This window comes from Clytia hemisphaerica, unplaced genomic scaffold (genome assembly GCF_902728285.1).
Source record: "Clytia hemisphaerica strain Z4C2 unplaced genomic scaffold, Clytia hemisphaerica genome assembly, whole genome shotgun sequence".
Lineage (NCBI taxonomy): Eukaryota > Metazoa > Cnidaria > Hydrozoa > Leptothecata > Clytiidae > Clytia > Clytia hemisphaerica.
In genome coordinates this window covers 1042526-1061719 of record NW_027104472.1, presented here as the reverse complement: position 1 = coordinate 1061719, position 19194 = coordinate 1042526, and the positions used below count along the sequence as shown (strand labels likewise).

Here is a 19194-nt window from a genome sequence, read left to right as displayed (position 1 = left end):
TGCAGTAATTAATATATTTCTTTAATCAAGTCCTCGCAGGCAGGTTTTTTAATAAGTTTGACATCTACAAACTTAGAAGCCTTTGGATTTTCTTAGCTTTTTTATTTTAAAGCCTAAAAACGTTCTTAACATGTTTTTATGATCACCATTTTGTGAGTATTTTTGTCCATTTTCCTAAGAAATCAGGTGTTTTAGAGTACAAAGAGCCTTTAAATGTTCTTAACCTGTTCTTAACATTTTAGCTATCGAACTCTTAATGTTTTTATAAGTAAGTAAGTTTGCAACCGCAGTCGAGGGCGACCCGAAGGCTCCCTTTTCGTATAGCTGTCTACCCGAAGGTAGGGGAGGGCCCACTCCTTTTCCTGGATTTCTCCACTTACCCTTGATCCGTCTTTTTAGTTGCTAAAGCATCAAGCAGAGAGGCATCAAGTACCATTTTGGGAATCTTTGGTATGACCCGGCTGGGGATCGAGCCCACAACCTTGCGCACCGTAGCTGGATGCTCTACCTTCATGCTACGGTCGCTAGCATGTTCTTATAGTTTGTTCTAACATGTATTGAAAGATGGTTTTCCTCTTGGGTCTGCTTACACAACTCGAGAAAAATATCCCTCATTTATTCGAACTACAAATAATTCGAAGTAGTTTCTTTTCTAGATCCAAATTTGGACAATATTGCCCTCGGTTATTTGAAGTTAAGAATGAAAAGGACAGAAAACACAACCAATATACCACTATATATCCACCATAATTATATAAATAGCACTTGGTAGATACAGATACTATAGAATATATTCCTTCAGGGTCAAACGACTCAATTTCGTGTTCCTTTATTGTCTCCCGATCACTAGAGAGCACCTCACTAAAAACTGGGATTTTTCATCTCGTTTCTTTCTGAGTTCCACTTTGACGATTTTTGAAAAATAGAAGCTTTTCAAGTGTTTTGACGCAAATTCGATTTTTTCGCTACTGCAAGGGCTTCAAAAGTTTTAAGTGACGTCAAAAAATCGAATGTTTGGAGCTCTAAAACCTGGGCTCGAAACATTCGAAAAAGTCGCAAAGCCGAATAGGCGTTACTGCGTAAATAAAAAGCCGTGACGTCTAGTATAGGCTACCCGATCACTAACAGTTCAGTATTCTCCAGACCAAAATATCTCTATTTCTTCGTAAAATACCTAACTGCAAAATGAAAATCCGGTGGACAAAGAAGATTTCAGTTACTGGAACACACGGCTTTTATGTTCTTATCTATTTTTCTATTATTTTTCTTATCAGGGTTATCCTGCTGGGTTTACCGCGAAAATATATATTCAAGTGATGTTCGTGGCGTAACTAATTTATGAAAAGGTCTATTCCTACCTGATTGTTGAAGGGAGATTCATCCAGACTTTTACCATACTTCTGTAAAATGTTTCTGACAAACACAGTGCGGTCGGGATGTTCCATGGGACCAAGTTTAATGTTCGCCAAGCATTGCTGATGATTACTCAATAATCTGGAAACAGGTCCGTTCTCCAAGCATGATATGACTAAATAAATTCCCTGGAAAATAAACATGGTTATATTATATACTGATTCTTTTATTTTACTTAGGCATAATCCTTATAAGCATATGCCCAGGCACACATCAAATAATGATTAAAGTCTGTCTCAAAATAATTTGCAGCTGAGACAAGAATGGTTGTAACTTTTGATAGAATTAGAAAAGTTGCAATAAACTTTGTTTGATATCTTTTGATTGAATGAAATTTTTTGAAAAAACAGTGATGATGATCTAAGATTGAAGAATTACTCCTGTGAAAATGGTAACTATACCCCATTTCTACAAGAAGTTGATTTTTTTTCTTCTTCATTTTTCATTTTCATTTTCCTTTTTTCTCCAAATTTTTTTACTTGATAATATTCCACTCACGAATATCTTTTTAACGAGCACAAAACCGCAACATGATTCGAATTCTATCAAAAGTTACAGCCATTTTTGTCTCAGCTGCAAATTATTTTGAGACAGACTTTAGTTAAAGATATGTTTATTATATCAGAACAAAGAGAACACAAAATTTTTTAATCTTCCTTCTCAAAAAATGTTTTGAAATTTGTAATACTTCTGAATTCAATCAGTTTGTTTGTCTTGTGAAAGCTACCTACCTTTCCTTAATAAATTTACCTTCTTACCTGCGGGATACGATCAGGAATCCAATCCAAGACATGGGCGTAACGCCCTTTCTCCATGCTCTCTAACCCGTCAACGAAAATGTAATAACGATGCGAACGCCTCAACACTTTTGAGACAGATTTCAACAAGTTTTCAAATTGCACTTTTTGTTCACTAAAAAGGAAGAGCAAAAATGAAAATAAATAGAGTTAAAATCTCATAGATATGATCGATACTTTTTAGTCACAAAATGAAAGCCTAGCGGGTTTCAAATAACGTTTGTTCAATATAAGCGTGCAATGTTTTAATTCGGTCTACCATTTCTTGAGTAATATCCAATTTAATTTGCAAATTTGTTCATCATGGTAGAGGGGAGGTAGAGTTGGAGTGAGACATTTTTCAATATGTTTGGCATTAACATATTTGGCTAGCCCATAAATCAGTATTGGGGAAAATATAGTCCCCCGCTAAAGGTATCCCCGAAAACGATGAATTAATATATCCTTCGAACTTAGAAGTTGAAAGTGGACCAAGAAAAATGGAACACAGAAAAAAGTTGTTAAAAAGCCTTACCGTTCGTTTTCAGGTAACGGCATTCCAACATCAAATTCAGTATTGATTTCATGAAAGATATATTTCAACATGACTGACAAATGTTGATACTCGGTACCAGCCTCCGAGAAATAACAACACGCGGGCACTTTCATGTTTTGCACAAGTTTGGCCTGAAACACAAGATAACTCAACGGTCAGTCAAACTAAAAGGATTGGTAGAATGCTACATATTTCAGGGATTGTCTTATTTAATACACCATCTCAACGAAAAACAATATTGGAAAATATCCATCTTTCTTTTAAAAAGCAAACAACTTAAGGAGCAATGGGTCGAAATTTCGGTTATTCCAATGTTATTTTCAGTTAGTTAGCCGAGGCTGTTGGCCCCGTGAAAACAATCGAAAGACTGCCTAAAAAATCTAGTTAAATGGGCTATCCACGTAAAATATATCGACTCTAAAAAACCATTCGACAAATGCACATGTTCTCATAATGAGTTTCCATTTCAACTTACCATAAAGGCTGATTTTCCGGATCCACTTTTTCCGACAATACCGACAACGTTTTTGCCGACGCTGACGGAAGACTCGTCATGTAACAGAGAGGATACTTTGGTTAATAACGACTTTCGTCCGACAAATTGGTCGCCATTTTCTTTGGCAAAGGTCACGTGTTTGTCTGCAATCGACAAGGTGCTTGTTTCGACATTCTCATTGTTCTAAAGGATGAAAATGAATACAATTAAGTATCAATAGCTCGAACACACACGAGGAACACGAATTTGTTCGAGTGAGGGGAATTTTGAGTTAAGGAGACATTCGATTTATATAGAAGAAAATGAATACAGTATCAATAGGTCGAACAAGCACGAGGAACACGAATTTGTTCGAGTGAGGGAAATTTTGAGTTAAGGAGACATTCGATTTATATAGAATAAAATGAATACAGTATCAATAGGTCGAACAAGCACGAGGAACACGAATTTGTTCGAGTGAGGGAAATTTTGAGTTAAGGAGACATTCGATTTATATAGAATAAAATGAATACAGTATCAATAGGTCGAACAAGCGCGAGGAACACGAATTTGTTCGAGTGAGGGAAATTTTGAGTTAAGGAGACATTCGATTTATATAGAAGAAAATGAATACAGTATCAATAGGTCGAACAGCACGAGGAACACGAATTTGTTCGAGTGAGGGAAATTTTGAGTTATGGAGACATTCGATTTATATAGAAGAAAATGAATACAGTATCAATAGGTCGAACAAGCACGAGGAACACGAATTTGTTCGAGTGAGGGAAATTTTGAGTTATGGAGACATTCGATTTATATAGAAGAAAATGAATACAGTATCAATAGGTCGAACAAGCACGAGGAACACGAAATTGTTCGAGTGAGGGAAATTTTGAGTTAAGGAGACATTCGATTTATATAGAATAAAATGAATACAGTATCAATAGGTCGAACAAGCACGAGGAACACGAATTTGTTCGAGTGAGGGAAATTTTGAGTTAAGGAGACATTCGATTTATATAGAAGAAAATGAATACAGTATCAATAGGTCGAACAAGCACGAGGAACACGAATTTGTTCGAGTGAGGGAAATTTTGAGTTAAGGAGACATTCGATTTATATAGAAGAAAATGAATACAGTATCAATAGCTCGAACACACACGAGGAACACGAATTTGTTCGAGTGAGGGAAATTTTGAGTTAAGGAGACATTCGATTTATATAGAATAAAATGAATACAGTATCAATAGGTCGAACAAGCACGAGGAACACGAATTTGTTCGAGTGAGGGAAATTTTGAGTTAAGGAGACATTCGATTTATATAGAATAAAATGAATACAGTATCAATAGGTCGAACAAGCGCGAGGAACACGAATTTGTTCGAGTGAGGGAAATTTTGAGTTAAGGAGACATTCGATTTATATAGAAGAAAATGAATACAGTATCAATAGGTCGAACAAGCACGAGGAACACGAATTTGTTCGAGTGAGGGAAATTTTGAGTTAAGGAGACATTCGATTTATATAGAAGAAAATGAATACAGTATCAATAGGTCGAACAAGCGCGAGGAACACGAATTGTTCGAGTGAGGGAAATTTTGAGTTAAGGAGACATTCGATTTATATAGAATAAAATGAATACAGTATCAATAGGTCGAACAAGCGCGAGGAACACGAATTTGTTCGAGTGAGGGAAATTTTGAGTTAAGGAGACATTCGATTTATATAGAATAAAATGAATACAGTATCAATAGGTCGAACAAGCACGAGGAACACGAATTTGTTCGAGTGAGGGAAATTTTGAGTTAAGGAGACATTCGATTTATATAGAATAAAATGAATACAGTATCAATAGGTCGAACAAGCACGAGGAACACGAATTTGTTCGAGTGAGGGAAATTTTGAGTAAGGAGACATTCGATTTATATAGAATAAATGAATACAGTATCAATAGGTCGAACAAGCGCGAGGAACACGAATTTGTTCGAGTGAGGGAATTTTGAGTTAAGGAGACATTCGATTTATATAGAAGAAAATGAATACAGTATCAATAGGTCGAACAAGCACGAGGAACACGAATTTGTTCGAGTGAGGGAAATTTTGAGTTAAGGAGACATTCGATTTATATAGAAGAAAATGAATACAGTATCAATAGGTCGAACAAGCACGAGGAACACGAATTTGTTCGAGTGAGGGAAATTTTGAGTTAAGGAGACATTCGATTTATATAGAAGAAAATGAATACAGTATCAATAGGTCGAACAAGCACGAGGAACACGATTTTGTTCGAGTGAGGGAAATTTTGAGTTAAGGAGACATTCAATTTATATAGAAGAAAATGAATACAGTATCAATAGGTCGAACAAGCACGAGAACACGAATTTGTTCGAGTGAGGGAATTTTGAGTTATGGAGACATTCGATTTATATAGAAGAAAATGAATACAGTATCAATAGGTCGAACAAGCACGAGGAACACGAATTTGTTCGAGTGAGGGAAATTTTGAGTTATGGAGACATTCGATTTATATAGAAGAAAATGAATACAGTATCAATAGGTCGAACAAGCACGAGGAACACGAAATTGTTCGAGTGAGGGAAATTTTGAGTTAAGGAGACATTCGATTTATATAGAAGAAAATGAATACAGTATCAATAGGTCGAACAAGCACGAGGAACACGAAATTGTTCGAGTGAGGGAAATTTTGAGTTAAGAGACATTCGATTTATATAGAAGAAAATGAATACAGTATCAATAGGTCGAACAAGCGCGAGGAACACGAATTTGTTCGAGTGAAGGAAATTTTGAGTTAAGGAGACATTCGATTTATATAGAAAATGAATACAGTATCAATAGGTCGAACAAGCACGAGGAACACGAATTTGTTCGAGTGAGGGAAATTTTGAGTTAAGGAGACATTCGATTTATATAGAATAAAATGAATACAGTATCAATAGGTCGAACAAGCACGAGGAACACGAAATTTGTTCGAGTGAGGGAAATTTTGAGTTAAGAGACATTCGATTTATATAGAATAAAATGAATACAGTATCAATAGGTCGAACAAGCGCGAGGAACACGAATTTGTTCGAGTGAGGGAAATTTGAGTTAAGGAGACATTCGATTTATATAGAGAAAATGAATACAGTATCAATAGGTCGAACAAGCACGAGGAACACGAATTTTTCGAGTGAGGGAAATTTTGAGTTAAGGAGACATTCGATTTATATAGAAGAAAATGAATACAGTATCAATAGGTCGAACAAGCACGAGGAACACGAATTTGTTCGAGTGAGGGAAATTTTGAGTTAAGGAGACATTCGATTTATATAGAAGAAAATGAATACAGTATCAATAGGTCGAACAAGCACGAGGAACACGATTTGTTCGAGTGAGGAAATTTTGAGTTAAGGAGACATTCGATTTATATAGAAGAAAATGAATACAGTATCAATAGGTCGAACAAGCGCGAGGAACACGAATTTGTTCGAGTGAAGGAAATTTTGAGTTAAGGAGACATTCGATTTATATAGAAGAAAATGAATACAGTATCAATAGGTCGAACAAGCACGAGGAACACGAATTTGTTCGAGTGAGGGAAATTTTGAGTTATGGAGTAAGTTTCATAAGGCATTGCTAACTCAGGTATGAGAAAACTTGTTTGAGTTAAGGAGACATTCGATTTATAAAGAGGTTCGAGTTAAAGAAACTCTACTTTAAATCCTACTTCAGGATTTCTTGTTCGAGTTCGAGTCCCCGCTTCTTCAAATATTCCGTCCAGTTCATAGAAATAGCCGAGCCGGATAGATGGCCCGTAAAAACATCTGAAGGACTGTCTTGAAGGTTACTGGGCTAAGTAAAAAGCGTGTGTAATATACTCCTTTCTTATAGGTTCAGTTAAGTTTGGCTCAGCTCCATGGGCTTAAAAGAGACTCCTAAGACAGCATTTTAAATAATATTTTTTGGAAATCTGACACAGAAGAGGAAAACTTCTGTTTCGACCAAATTTTGATCATTTTTTCTTCAACAAGTGATACTTTGATGGACCTACCTGGATTATGCATTTAACACGTTTATAATTGATATCTACGTGACGTGACCATTAAACAATCATTCAGAACACAAATAGTGACGATCTATTAAAATTAGTCGTTTGTTTCTTATAAAAAAACGTTTAGAAACCAAAATTTCATGCTCTTGAAATGTTCTTTCATATTCAAGACTTCGTGAGCAAAAAAACATCTCCAAAAAATTGAGTTATTTGGCTAAGAACATTGATGTATGTTTATTAATAGTGATTCTTACTGATAAAGATGCTTTTTTTGAGCTGAAAAATTCATTTTTTACAAAAGTCTGCTTGAGCCATCTTTTATCTACTTTCATACAAAAAATCAGAAAAAAACAATGGTCCAATATTTCACTAAGTCCAAAAAACCCTTTTATGGCCGTTTTTTAGCTGAACTATACCCCAAAATTTTTTTCTCCAAAACTCGGGCTCCGTCACATTGAGGGTTTATAATTATGCATCTTTATGCAAAAAATCGTAGAAAATGAAAGAGCCAATCAATCGAATACCTAAGTAATTGATAATGTGCTTATAAAAAAATATCGAATTTGGCCAGTTTTTCAATAAAAACATGCCAAACAACCAAAATTTCCTGTCTAAACACTCGTGAGAAAAGAAAAACATCTATCTCATAAAAAAATTGAGTAATTTGACAAAGAACATTGATGTATGCTTATTAATAGTGATTCTTATAGATAAACATGCGTTTTTTGAGCCATCAAATTTTTTTTGCAAAAATCTGCTTAAGCCATCTTTTACCTATGATGGTACCCTACTTTTATGCATAAAATTTGAAAAAATTAATGATCCAATTTTTCACAAAGTCCAAAAAACCTGTTTTTTAACCGTTTTTTGGCCCAAATTTGCCCAAAAACATTTTTTTTCGAAAATCGGGTTCTGTCACATTCAAGGGTTTATAGTTATGTATCTTTGTGTAAAAAATCATAAAGAATGAAAGAGCCAATCTCGAGAAAAGCCAATACCTAAGTAATTGATAATGTGCTTATAAAAAAATATCGAATTTGGCCAGTTTTTCTATAAAAACACGCCAAGCAACCAAAATTTCATGTCTAAACACACATATTCTTCAAAAGTAAGTCCTCTTGAGCAGAAAAAACATCTATCTCATAAAAAAATTGAGTAATTTGACTAAGAACATTGATGTATGCTTATTAATAGTGATTCTTATAGATAAACATGCGTTTTTTGAGCCAACAAAATTTTTTGCAAAAATCTGCTTGAGCCATCTTATACCTATGATGGTACCCTACTTTCGTGCAAAAAATCAGAAAAAATTAATGGTCCAATTTTTCACAAAGTCCAAAAAAGCCGTTTTTTAGCCGTTTTTTGGCCCAAATTTGCCCCAAAACATTTTTTTTCGAAAATCAGGTTCTGTCACATTCAAGGGTTTATAGTTATGCATCTTTGTGTAAAAAATCATAAAGAATGAAAGAGCCAATCTCGAGAAAAGCCAATACCTAAGTAATTGATAATGTGCTTATAAAAAAATATCGAATTTGGCCAGTTTTTCTATAAAAACACGCCAAGCAACCCAAATTTCCTGTCGAAACACACAAATTCTTCAAAAGTAAGCCCTCTTGAGCAGAAAAAACATCTATCTCATAAAAAAAATTGAGTAATTTGACAAAGAACATTGATGTATGCTTATTAATAGTGATTCTTATAGATAAACATGCGTTTTTTGAGCCAACAAAATTTTTTTGCAAAAATCTGCTTGAGCCATCTTATACCTATGATGGTACCCTACTTTCGTGCAAAAAATCAGAAAAAATTAATGATCCAATTTTTCACAAAGTCCAAAAAAGCCGTTTTTTAGCCGTTTTTTGGCCCAAAACATTTTTTTTCGAAAATCAGGTTCTGTCACATTCAAGGGTTTATAGTTATGCATCTTTGTGTAAAAAATCATAAAGAAAAAAGAGCCAATCTCGAGAAAAGCCAATACCTAAGTAATTGATAATGTGCTTATAAAAAAATATCGAATTTGGCCAGTTTTTCTATAAAAAACGCCCAAGCAACCCAAATTTCCTGTCGAAAACACACAAATTCTTCAAAAGTAAGCCCTCTTGAGCAGAAAAAACATCTATCTCATAAAAAAAATTGAGTAATTTGACTAAGAACATCGATGTATGCTTATTAATAGTGATTCTTATAGATAAACGTGCGTTTTTTGGGCCAACAAAATTTTTTTGCAAAAATCTGCTTGAACCATCTTATACCTATGATGGTACCCTACTTTCGCGCAAAAAATCAGAAAAAATTAAAATTTTTCACAAAGTCCAAAAAACCCGTTTTTTAGCCGTTTTTTGGCCCAAATTTGCCCCCCAAAATTTTTTTTCGAAAATCGGGCTCCGTCACATTTTGGGCATTGCCATTTTGCATCATTGTGCAAAAAATCAGAAAAAACTAATGAGCCAATCTCGAGAAAAGCTGGTAACTAACGGACGGACGGACAGACGGACGGACAGACGGACAAAGGTTAATTTATAGGACCTCCACCGGGGTAGGTCCAAAAATTGAGTAGCAAACTATTTTGGCTTGTAATAAACCTTATGAAGCCGTACATGTATACAAGTGACAACTTAATTTACAATGCGTTGAAAACATCGCCTTCACCTACCTGAGTATCAATGTATTGTGTTTTGATGATCTCCCAAACACTTGTTAGCACAGATCTCCCAAAATCTTCTAGATCGGCTGTGTAAACTTTGTTATCAACTTTTCCGCCATACTTGCATGGGTAACTATAAAATTGTGAAAATAGGTGGTCAAAATGGTACATTATCGTCCTTTTTACGCCGGCCGTAAGTATCGATTTCCCAGGAAATTTTACGCCGGCCCTTACTGGCGTTATTTTTTGAGATTGAGATTGTCCGACAATCCTCAAAAACGCGGGCTTGGGTTTCAGAACTCCGGTTGCAAAAATCCAAATTTTTCAAATGTAAAAATTGCTTGACTTTCTATGCTTTAGCGTGTCTGAAGGAAATTTTTATATTCGGTGTCAGATAATTGGTAGAGCACCTACTTGTCAATTAGCTGAACATTCCTTTGTCTTTTGATAAACTCCTTCAATTGTTGGATGCGTTCTGTGGCTGTTGAATCTTGTGTGACAAATTCGTCCAACACTTTCGGTGGAACATCACTGTAAAAAAAAATCGAAAAAATGAAAAACAAATTATATTTAAATTTTTTTAGCATGTTCCCTCAACACCAAGGCAATTCTTTTCACTTTTCTCCTTAAAAATGACAAGCATTCAAAATTCAAAAAACTCAAAAACAATGAATGATATTACAGGTTCAGATATAATTTTTGTCTTATGATATAGTCAAGATAAGTTACAAGTTTTTTTTGTTTTAGTAAGAAAACAATGGAACTCAACTTTGAAAAAGACAATAATTTTTAGAGGTTTTGCTCAGAACCTTGGAAGGAATCAACAGGCAAAATGTCTCAAACCAACTGATTATCTATTTTAGTTTTTAAAGATTGCATGTTTTATCTTACCACCCCTCCTTTCTTTCTCTTATTAATTTGAATATGACACACGTTTTTTTTTTTTTTAAGAACTAGTTTTACCAAGCAGCCTCGATGTTTCTTAAAGAAATCGGCCTTTTGAGCCTTAAATGTTTCTTACATGTTTCTAAACTTTTTGACATAATCAGCCTTATGAAAGGCTGGATTGGAAGGTTCTTAAAAAAAACGAATTAAAAAATTAGTTATTTTCTCATTCTCAGCCTCAGCATGTTTCTTAGATGTTTCTTAGTTTTTAGACATTCTGAGCCTCATGTTTCTTAAAAGTGTGTTTCTTAAAAAAAAAAACGTATACCTCAAAAATTCAGGATCTCTGAACAAGAACAATGCTTTGGATGCATTTGAATCTTCTCTCAAGAAACCTCTCATTTCCAACTCGGTCATGGAGCATCCTTTTGGCATGTCTTTGACCCATCCTAGATTCTCTTCATCCTCCACTTTGTATTTGGTAGGTACCCATCCAAATCGTTCGCCCAACATACCGACGAAAAGATCAGCTTTCTGGACTTCACTCAAACATAGCTCCAATTGCCTAGAAAAGGAGAAAAACTTTTTTGGTTAAGAAACTGTCGTGCCTACGCACTCCACTGGGAGTAACTACAGTATTTCTCAGATAATTCGAAGGCCCTCGTCCCGTGCATTAATTTTTTGGGAAAATGAAAAAAATTTCAAGGTATTTCACTCACAGAACCAAATTTCAGCCAGTCCTGGCAATTATGGAGAACTCCAGGCTGTTCCTAACCTTAATTTTCAGAAAAAGCCAATCGTGCGTCGAAGCTGCCAAAGGGGCAAGTAACGAAAAGAAAATGTGAAGAAATAAAGGTCTGTGTCAATCAGAATTTCCGTAAAAGCTTAACTTAGATTTTTATGGCGTAACTAACTATCCCAACTATCCCAATCGGATTTGATCAATTGTTAAGTGACGGTATTTCAGATTAATTAAGGGTAACTAAGTATTCATTACAGAATAATTGATTGAGATTACAAAAAACATTTCTGTCTCTTTGTTTTTGATAAATATTTGTTTCATAAAAGACTCTGAATTAAAGCCAATGTAAACAGACTTTAGATTTGCGGCTTACCGTAAGGAGTTTTTGTTTATATTTTGTTTATAAGTTTGTTTATAAGTTTGTTTGTTGTGTAAATCCGTAGGTAGATACGCTGACAATAACAAATTAATTTCTCATGTCAAAATTGTAAGTTTGAGCTTCAGAACTTGAGATTCGTTTTACGTTTAAAATGTTGGGTTTTAAAAAACTTCCAGTTAATTATGGAACTAGATTGAACACTTTCAAGAATATCAACACTGGTCAAGTTAAAGTTTTACGGAGAGGTATGTGTATGATTATAAATCTATGTTTCCTTCCTTGTTTACATATTACCGAATTTATGTGTGTGTATTTTTCTGACACAGAGACGGTAAGGTTCTAATTTGACTAGAAACTGACCAGCTGAGGACGACGGTTAATCAGCACTTTTACCGTCCTCGATGATATTGCTGGTCAGAACTGCAGGCTATTCCATATCGTTTCAGTCACTCTACCGTCCTCAAAAGTGCATATTAAGAGCCGAATCTCAATAATTAGCGAGTTTATGTATTCGAGATAAATCGAGGGGGACGGTATAAAGCAAAGTTGACATGTCTCCAAAATCACCGTCCACTTTGCTCGACGACGGTAAAAACACCAAAATACCGTCGTCTGTTTAGGTGAGCAAAGGCGATATAGAGCCGTACATCAACTATCGACTTTGTTTTGTATCGATTTCACTTACCGTCGCCCTCGATATCCTCCGATACATAAACTCGGTATTATTATTGTATGCTACCCTACTACTCTTTGTATTTTGTAAACCCTCTTGACCTAATATTTATCAAAGCCCTTAACCTACACGTTTTTTTTTTTATTAGAACACGTAAAATTTGGCTGAGCCTGGATGTGCTTATTTTTTTAGCAATTTTTAGCCTAAAATGTTCTTAATGCGTTCTTAATTTTTCGGACTACTTTAAATCGACAACATCATGCAAAATAAAGAGCACTTAAAGCTGGTAAAGTTTGGACAATATTTGACTCTCGATTTTAGAAAATCCATCCCTAAGTTTGGTTAAAACTGCTTGAAAAGAGGAAAAAATTGTAGTTTCTCGTCATTTTTTTCCAAACTGAGGCTGGGCATGTTCTTACGATGTTCTTAATTTTTCGACGAATTTCAGCCTAAATGTTCTTATAAACTGGGTTCTAATAAAGAAAAAAACGTGTACAACATTTTAAATTTGTCAATAAAGGTGCTCACCAACTAAACCTAGAAGACAACGTCGTCGTCAAACCTTTTGAAGAAATTCCGAAAGTGAAAGGACTTTTCCCTTCACTGACCTCTCTAATCCCTTTCATCACCGGAAAATATGAGCAAGCAACTTTACATCGCTTCTTTGAAGATCGAAGAAAGGAATATGGGTTTGTGTACAGAGAACATTTCGGCATGTAAGTTCTTCAATTCCTCATGTTTCTGAGTGTTTTTGTGCAATTTCCTAAGAAATTGGGTGTTGTAGAGTCCATGACGCTTTAAAATAACTTGTTCTTAATATTTTATATCTTGCTTTGGAAATGTACTATCTATAAGCCTTGTATTATGTACTTGTATAGTTTGTTCTTATGAAAAAAACGTGTATTTTATGTATTAATGGTACTCTCTCTTTCTGGGTTTACCCAAAACAAATTATTTTTTACCCTTTTTGAATATGGGGGGGGGGACTCGCAAACTTAAGTTTACAAGATTTATATAGTCAAACTTTTACTGACATATATTTTAAACAGATAACTTTCAAGCACAAATTTAGTCCAAAGGTGTTTCTGTCTGTAAAAAAATCACATGCACCATCTAGAATTTTGGGAGTACAGGAGCACGTGACTTAATAGCCTTAATAAGTATTTTAGGTTTATACATGGAAAGAAAAACAATCTTGTGAATTAAAAACAAGATTTGAAAAACAACTGGAATAACAATCTCGTGAATTCAAAAGCAAATTTTTATGTTAAACCAATCTTATAAATTTCATTAGGAATGGAGATATGGTGTTTACAAGCAATCCTTACGATTGGGAAGTTATTTTACGTTCACTGGGAGCAGAAGATGATTTGGAACGTCCAATCTGGGCCTTAAAAGCCTACTCAAAGCTCAGGAATAGAAGTAAGTCATGTTATTACATTTTTAATACTGAGGTTAAGCATACCAGGATAATCACGACAACGGACGAAAAATGTAATAGGCTAGTGAAAATACGAAATTTGATTGGTTGAAACTCACTAGCCTGTTAAATTTTCATTCATCGTCGTGATTTTAGCGATTTACTTTACTTTCACTAATATAATAGTCTGGATATCCTTGAGTATTTTCAAAATGAATAGGCAAATCATAATGGAAGGGATCTTGGTCTGTAACTTGAACCTGTGAATCGAGATAATAAGTACATGTCTCTTTTATAAGCAAGTGTCTGCCCGTATATCAGGCTCGTATTATGCTTAGCATTCTATTGTCCTTTAACAATAGAGCCGTTGTTTACGTACCAAAAACTGATGAGCTTGTATATGTTTGTATACGTTACGCTTATAAAAGAAAAAACATGTAGTTACATGGTGTCCTCATTGGTCTCATCCTATCCAATGGAGTTTCGCAGGCTTCCCTTTAATAGTTGAGCCTCCTCATAAAATAAAATAAAAACAACAGCCAAAGTCTTTCCAAAATAAATAACCCCTTTTTGGAGCTTTTTGGAGCTTTTTGAAATTTTCTAGCCCCCCCCCCATTTAAACACTTACTAGTTAATAGTACCTTACCATTTGTTCACCTTTTAGGTCTATTATATATAGATGTAGTTGGTGAGGAATTCTTTGAGCGGCGCGAACTGATGGGCAAAATGATGTTGAGACCACAAAAAATCGCAAAATTTGTCCCTCAATACTCGCAAATTACTGACGATCTTCTTGATTTTATACAGAGGAAATTGGATAAGTCATCAGATAACACCATAGAAGATTTTATGGAAGATGTTGATCGCTGGCAATTTGAATGTGCAGGGATCTTAACTTTAAATCAACGATTTGGATTTTTGGAAGATGATATTCAAACTGCAAACCCAGCTGCGTAAGTCTTTAAATATTCGAATTTTAATTTAAATTAAGATCATGGCCTTTTTTCAGGACGTTTTTTGCACAGTACTTACTGCAAAGAAAAGCTCTAGAAATATACTTGAAATTTGATTTTTATTATCTGAGCTGAGACTTGCGATTGTTTAAAGAATTTTTTCGCATGCATTAAATGTAGGGAGCCGCCCTGTTAAAAATAGATATTAAAATTAATGTACTTTTGTTTGTTTTTGTTTGTTACTTTGGAAGTTTTGAATATTTAAAGAAATTTTCTTTGCTTGCTTATAGTTACAAGGCCTATACTGGCGCTAAGGAATTCTTTAAAACTTGGTTAGACATCGAAATCCAACCTCAACATAGAACACAACACACAATGAAATGGCACCAATTCGTTGCAGCAAGTGATCTAATTTATGAAGGTTTTTCATTAGGCTTTTATTATCATTTTCTGTCTTTTAAAACCCTTTCCGTGCCGATGTCGACATAGACCGACAGGAGCATTTTCGATTTCGTTGCCGAAAATTTACCAATTTTTACCATGATTTTCTAATGAAATATTTGCGTTAGCATCGCCATCCCAGAGTTCCCGGAGACCTTGGAGAAAAAGATTTTTAATTCATAATTTACCAAGAACAAAAGCAGGTTGGTCATGGACTATGTGACCCTCAACATGTCCTAAAATCAATGGTCTTTCCACGTGAAATATAAACCTTATCAATGTGGCCCTAAAGGATTTGCATGATCTTTTAATTGGAACTTTTTTGTTGCCTTTATATCTAGGTTGTGAGGAGCTTTTGAGCCAATACAAGTTGGCTTTGATTGAAGGAGTTGAAGACCAAGTTTCGGATGCCGTAAAATTAGCCATGATTGTGGACACATTGCGTGCATCGACTGATACTGTCCCAACAGTAATCTTTTGGCTAATGATTGAACTAGCAAACAATCCTGATGTGCAAGAGAAAATATATCAAGAGTCAAAAGAAGTGTTGTCGAAAGACAAGCCACTAAGCTATAAAGAGGTGAATCAACAGCACTATTTGAAAGCTAGCTTGAAAGAAATTCATCGCATGAGACCATTGGTAGCTCTTAGCATGAGAAAATTACGTCAAGATGTTATCCTTCCGTCCGGATTTGAGGTACCGTCCGGAACAACGATTGGTCTACTAACAAACCCTTACGACCAATCACAGTTTTTTGAAGATTCCCATAAAATGAAACCAGAACGTTGGCTACGAAATCGGGAAACGAAAACAGAAGGTGGTTGCCCATTCGGAACAAAGGATAGCACTGAAGAAGTGATCCCGAAATTTGCTGTTCTCCCTTTCGGGCACGGTCCTCGATCATGTGTCGGGCGGCGTATTGCTGAGAATTCAATCCTTGTGTATACGATGAAACTGGTCAACAAATATTTTATTCACCCTGTAGGGGAATTTGATTCGTATTTCAACCTGTTCGTAAAACCAAAGGGAAAACTGAATGTGAGATTGGAAAAACGCATTTAGACAGGACGAACGAACTAGCTGACTCATGGCGTGATTAAAGACATCCAACTGTGGAGTTTCTATATCTTGAACACACACAAAAAACACAAATTAAAGGACCATAAAACTTGTTCGAGTTAAGGAGACATCCGAGTTGCTGAGATTCGACAGACTCAAGTGTATTATTAAATAGAATTATAGAATTTTATGTTCAAAACTTCGCAGGGAAATCCCCTTTGTCTCAAATATTTTTTCCATGATTGTAAATACTTTATGTAATAAGTTATCAGACAGTTGCGAGTACAATATGAGAAATATTTTACGAGTTCCGAGATTTTTCCGTACAATATTTTCCGAGCCTTTAGGCGAGGAAAATTTACGGAAAATACGGAACGAGTAAAATATTTCCATATTGTACGAGCAAATGTCTGATAACTGGTTTATCGGTGACCCAAAAAATGCACTTTTTGTGTTGGAAAAAAGCGCAGGGCACTTTTGTAGCAAAGTGACGTTAGATTGCTGTTACCGCTACAATGCAACAACATCTTTTCGTCAATTTATATTTTTACATGTAAAATACAAGATATATTGTACTCTTTTTAACCAATCAGATTGCAGATATTTTTTGGATCGCCGATAAAGTGCCATAAAACTCTGTTTTTGAAATATTTGAATATAGAAGAAAGGTTATTATCGTTTCTTGTTAACCGGTTACTTTTTCGAAGCGGGCTACATGGCTTTTTGCGCAATGCAATTGGTTCTTTTCGCATGACGACGGGCCTACATTGTCCAGAGTTGCCCGTCGTTAGGAAAATTCATTGTGACGTCACTTTTTCAAAGGAAAATGAACAATGCGTTGACATCATTTCTCTCATTTTTTATTTCTGACGTCAGAAATTATAGCAATTTTCTATCTCTTTTCGCTTGTTTTTTCTGCTTTATTTCGCTATTTTTCCTGGATAAAGCGCTAAAAATCAATCAAAGTTGAAGGAAACGGTTAACAAATACAATAATGACCGGTTTTTTTCGGGCTGTACTGAAAATATTGCCCTCGGTCAACGCAACAACCTCGCAAGCTCGGTCGTTACTTGACCTCGGGCAATATTTCTCAGTACAGCCCTCACTAACCGGTCATTATTGTATTATTAAAGCTAAAATTTACTTTTCAAATCTTGCTAAATGGAATTTTTAAAAAAGCTGAGGTTTACTTCAGTTAAAAGTTTTTTTTTTTTTTTATGTAATACTTTCATCTTAAAATTGGAAAAATATTTTCATGCTATGCCATCACGATTTTCGTTATCTTTCCCCCATTTTAAAATGAAGCACCCACATCTTTATCATAATGGCAGCTGAATAAAAATTCAAACAATAAAAAAATCTCAACTCAGGGAAAACATACAGTTGACGCTCTCTAAAAATTCGACTTTCAAGGTGAATTGGATTTTCATCGAATAAGGGAGCATATCAAATACCTTATCAGCCAAAACTTAGTCGGCCCTAAGTGACTAAATTTTGGCTTGGTGACTAAAAATTTGGGCCGACTAAAATTGGGGCCGACTAAAAGTTTGGGCCAAAAGAAAAGTTTATAATTAAGCTTTCCTTATTTTCCAGTATTTTAAGCTTTCTCCTATTTTCCATCTGCTTGTAAATTTAGAAATGGCCCAAATTTTTATTCTGTCTCAATTATTAGTCGACCCTTAGTGACTAAATTTTGACGAGGTGACTAAAATTAGGGCCGACTAAAATTAGGGCCGACTAATAATTAAGGCCAACTAAAATTAAGGCCAACTAAGTTTTGGCCGATAAAGGTAGTATGGTGTCTTTTACGAAGAGTTTTGTTTCTTTCAATATTATCGAATAATGGAGCGTATCGAATAGTAGAATATCGAATTAGAGAGATTCAACTGCAAAGTTTCTTAGAAAGAACTTACTTGTCTGATTGTGATTGTCGTTCAGTGATTCCCCATCTCAAATCAACCTCATACAAATTCAAACAATAGTTGTAACACCAGCATCTTAACTCTGGGAAAACGTATTTGGTCAACAGATCTCTTTCTCCATGCATGTCACGAAAAGTGGACGAAATGAAAACACGTATGGTCTTCCAAGCTAGAATAGGACGCTCAATCTTGACTTTGGATGAATCATCTGCAAGTCGCTTCTTGCGGCGAACCTGATCAAAAAAATGATGAATCTGGTCATTGAAAACATACGGGTTATTCACTAATGTTGAGTAATATTTTTTTAGAATAAAGCTATGATGCCTTCAGCGAGTAATTCAAAAAAAGCTGGGATCTTTTAGTCCATTTTGTAGGGAGTTCTTTCACTTTGAGAATTTTGGGGAAAAAGGATAAAAGTGTTTTGACGCAAATTCGATTTTTTCGTTAACGCAAGAGGTTGAAAGATTAAAATGACGTCAAAATACCGAATGCTTAAAGTTCGAAAACATGGGCTTTAAAAACACTTGAAAAAGTCGCAAAGTGAAAGAGACGTTACCGCGTATAGTAAAAAACTGTCAACCTAGGCTAGATATAATACTTCTATTGGGAAAAAGTCTAAAGAAAAGCCTCGTTAGTTTTTTTTCTAGAAGTTATATCTTAACCCCGAGTTTGCCACAATTCTACGTTAGTGGTCCTCTCCGATAAGGTGAAAAAGCTATTCCCAATGGGCACAAACGTCTTTTGGACGTCTAATGTACGTTTCTAGGACGTCCAAAGGTCTTAAATAAAGCCGTCCATTGAATG

General features: G+C 35.1%; 2 protein-coding genes across 2 annotated transcripts in view; one reads left to right on the top strand and one right to left on the bottom strand.

Annotated features, from left to right (window-relative positions):
* LOC136821368 (telomerase protein component 1-like) overlaps positions 1 to 19194 on the bottom strand; it is a 64681-nt gene that overhangs the window by 34302 nt on the left and 11185 nt on the right. Inside the window, exons 17-24 of the mRNA XM_067077603.1 lie at positions 18382 to 18623; positions 11129 to 11365; positions 10330 to 10446; positions 9925 to 10048; positions 3221 to 3424; positions 2725 to 2876; positions 2172 to 2325; positions 1359 to 1541 (exon numbers count right to left, since the gene is read on the bottom strand). Coding sequence (XP_066933704.1) covers positions 1359 to 1541; positions 2172 to 2325; positions 2725 to 2876; positions 3221 to 3424; positions 9925 to 10048; positions 10330 to 10446; positions 11129 to 11365; positions 18382 to 18623 — 1413 coding nt within the window. The remainder of the gene's footprint in view (positions 1 to 1358; positions 1542 to 2171; positions 2326 to 2724; positions 2877 to 3220; positions 3425 to 9924; positions 10049 to 10329; positions 10447 to 11128; positions 11366 to 18381; positions 18624 to 19194) is intronic.
* LOC136821349 (probable cytochrome P450 12a4, mitochondrial) lies at positions 13094 to 17087 on the top strand. The gene is made up of 5 exons (XM_067077587.1): positions 13094 to 13310; positions 13889 to 14016; positions 14679 to 14967; positions 15258 to 15388; positions 15750 to 17087. Coding segments are annotated over exons 1-5 (1272 nt in total). The 5' UTR covers positions 13094 to 13308; the 3' UTR covers positions 16472 to 17087.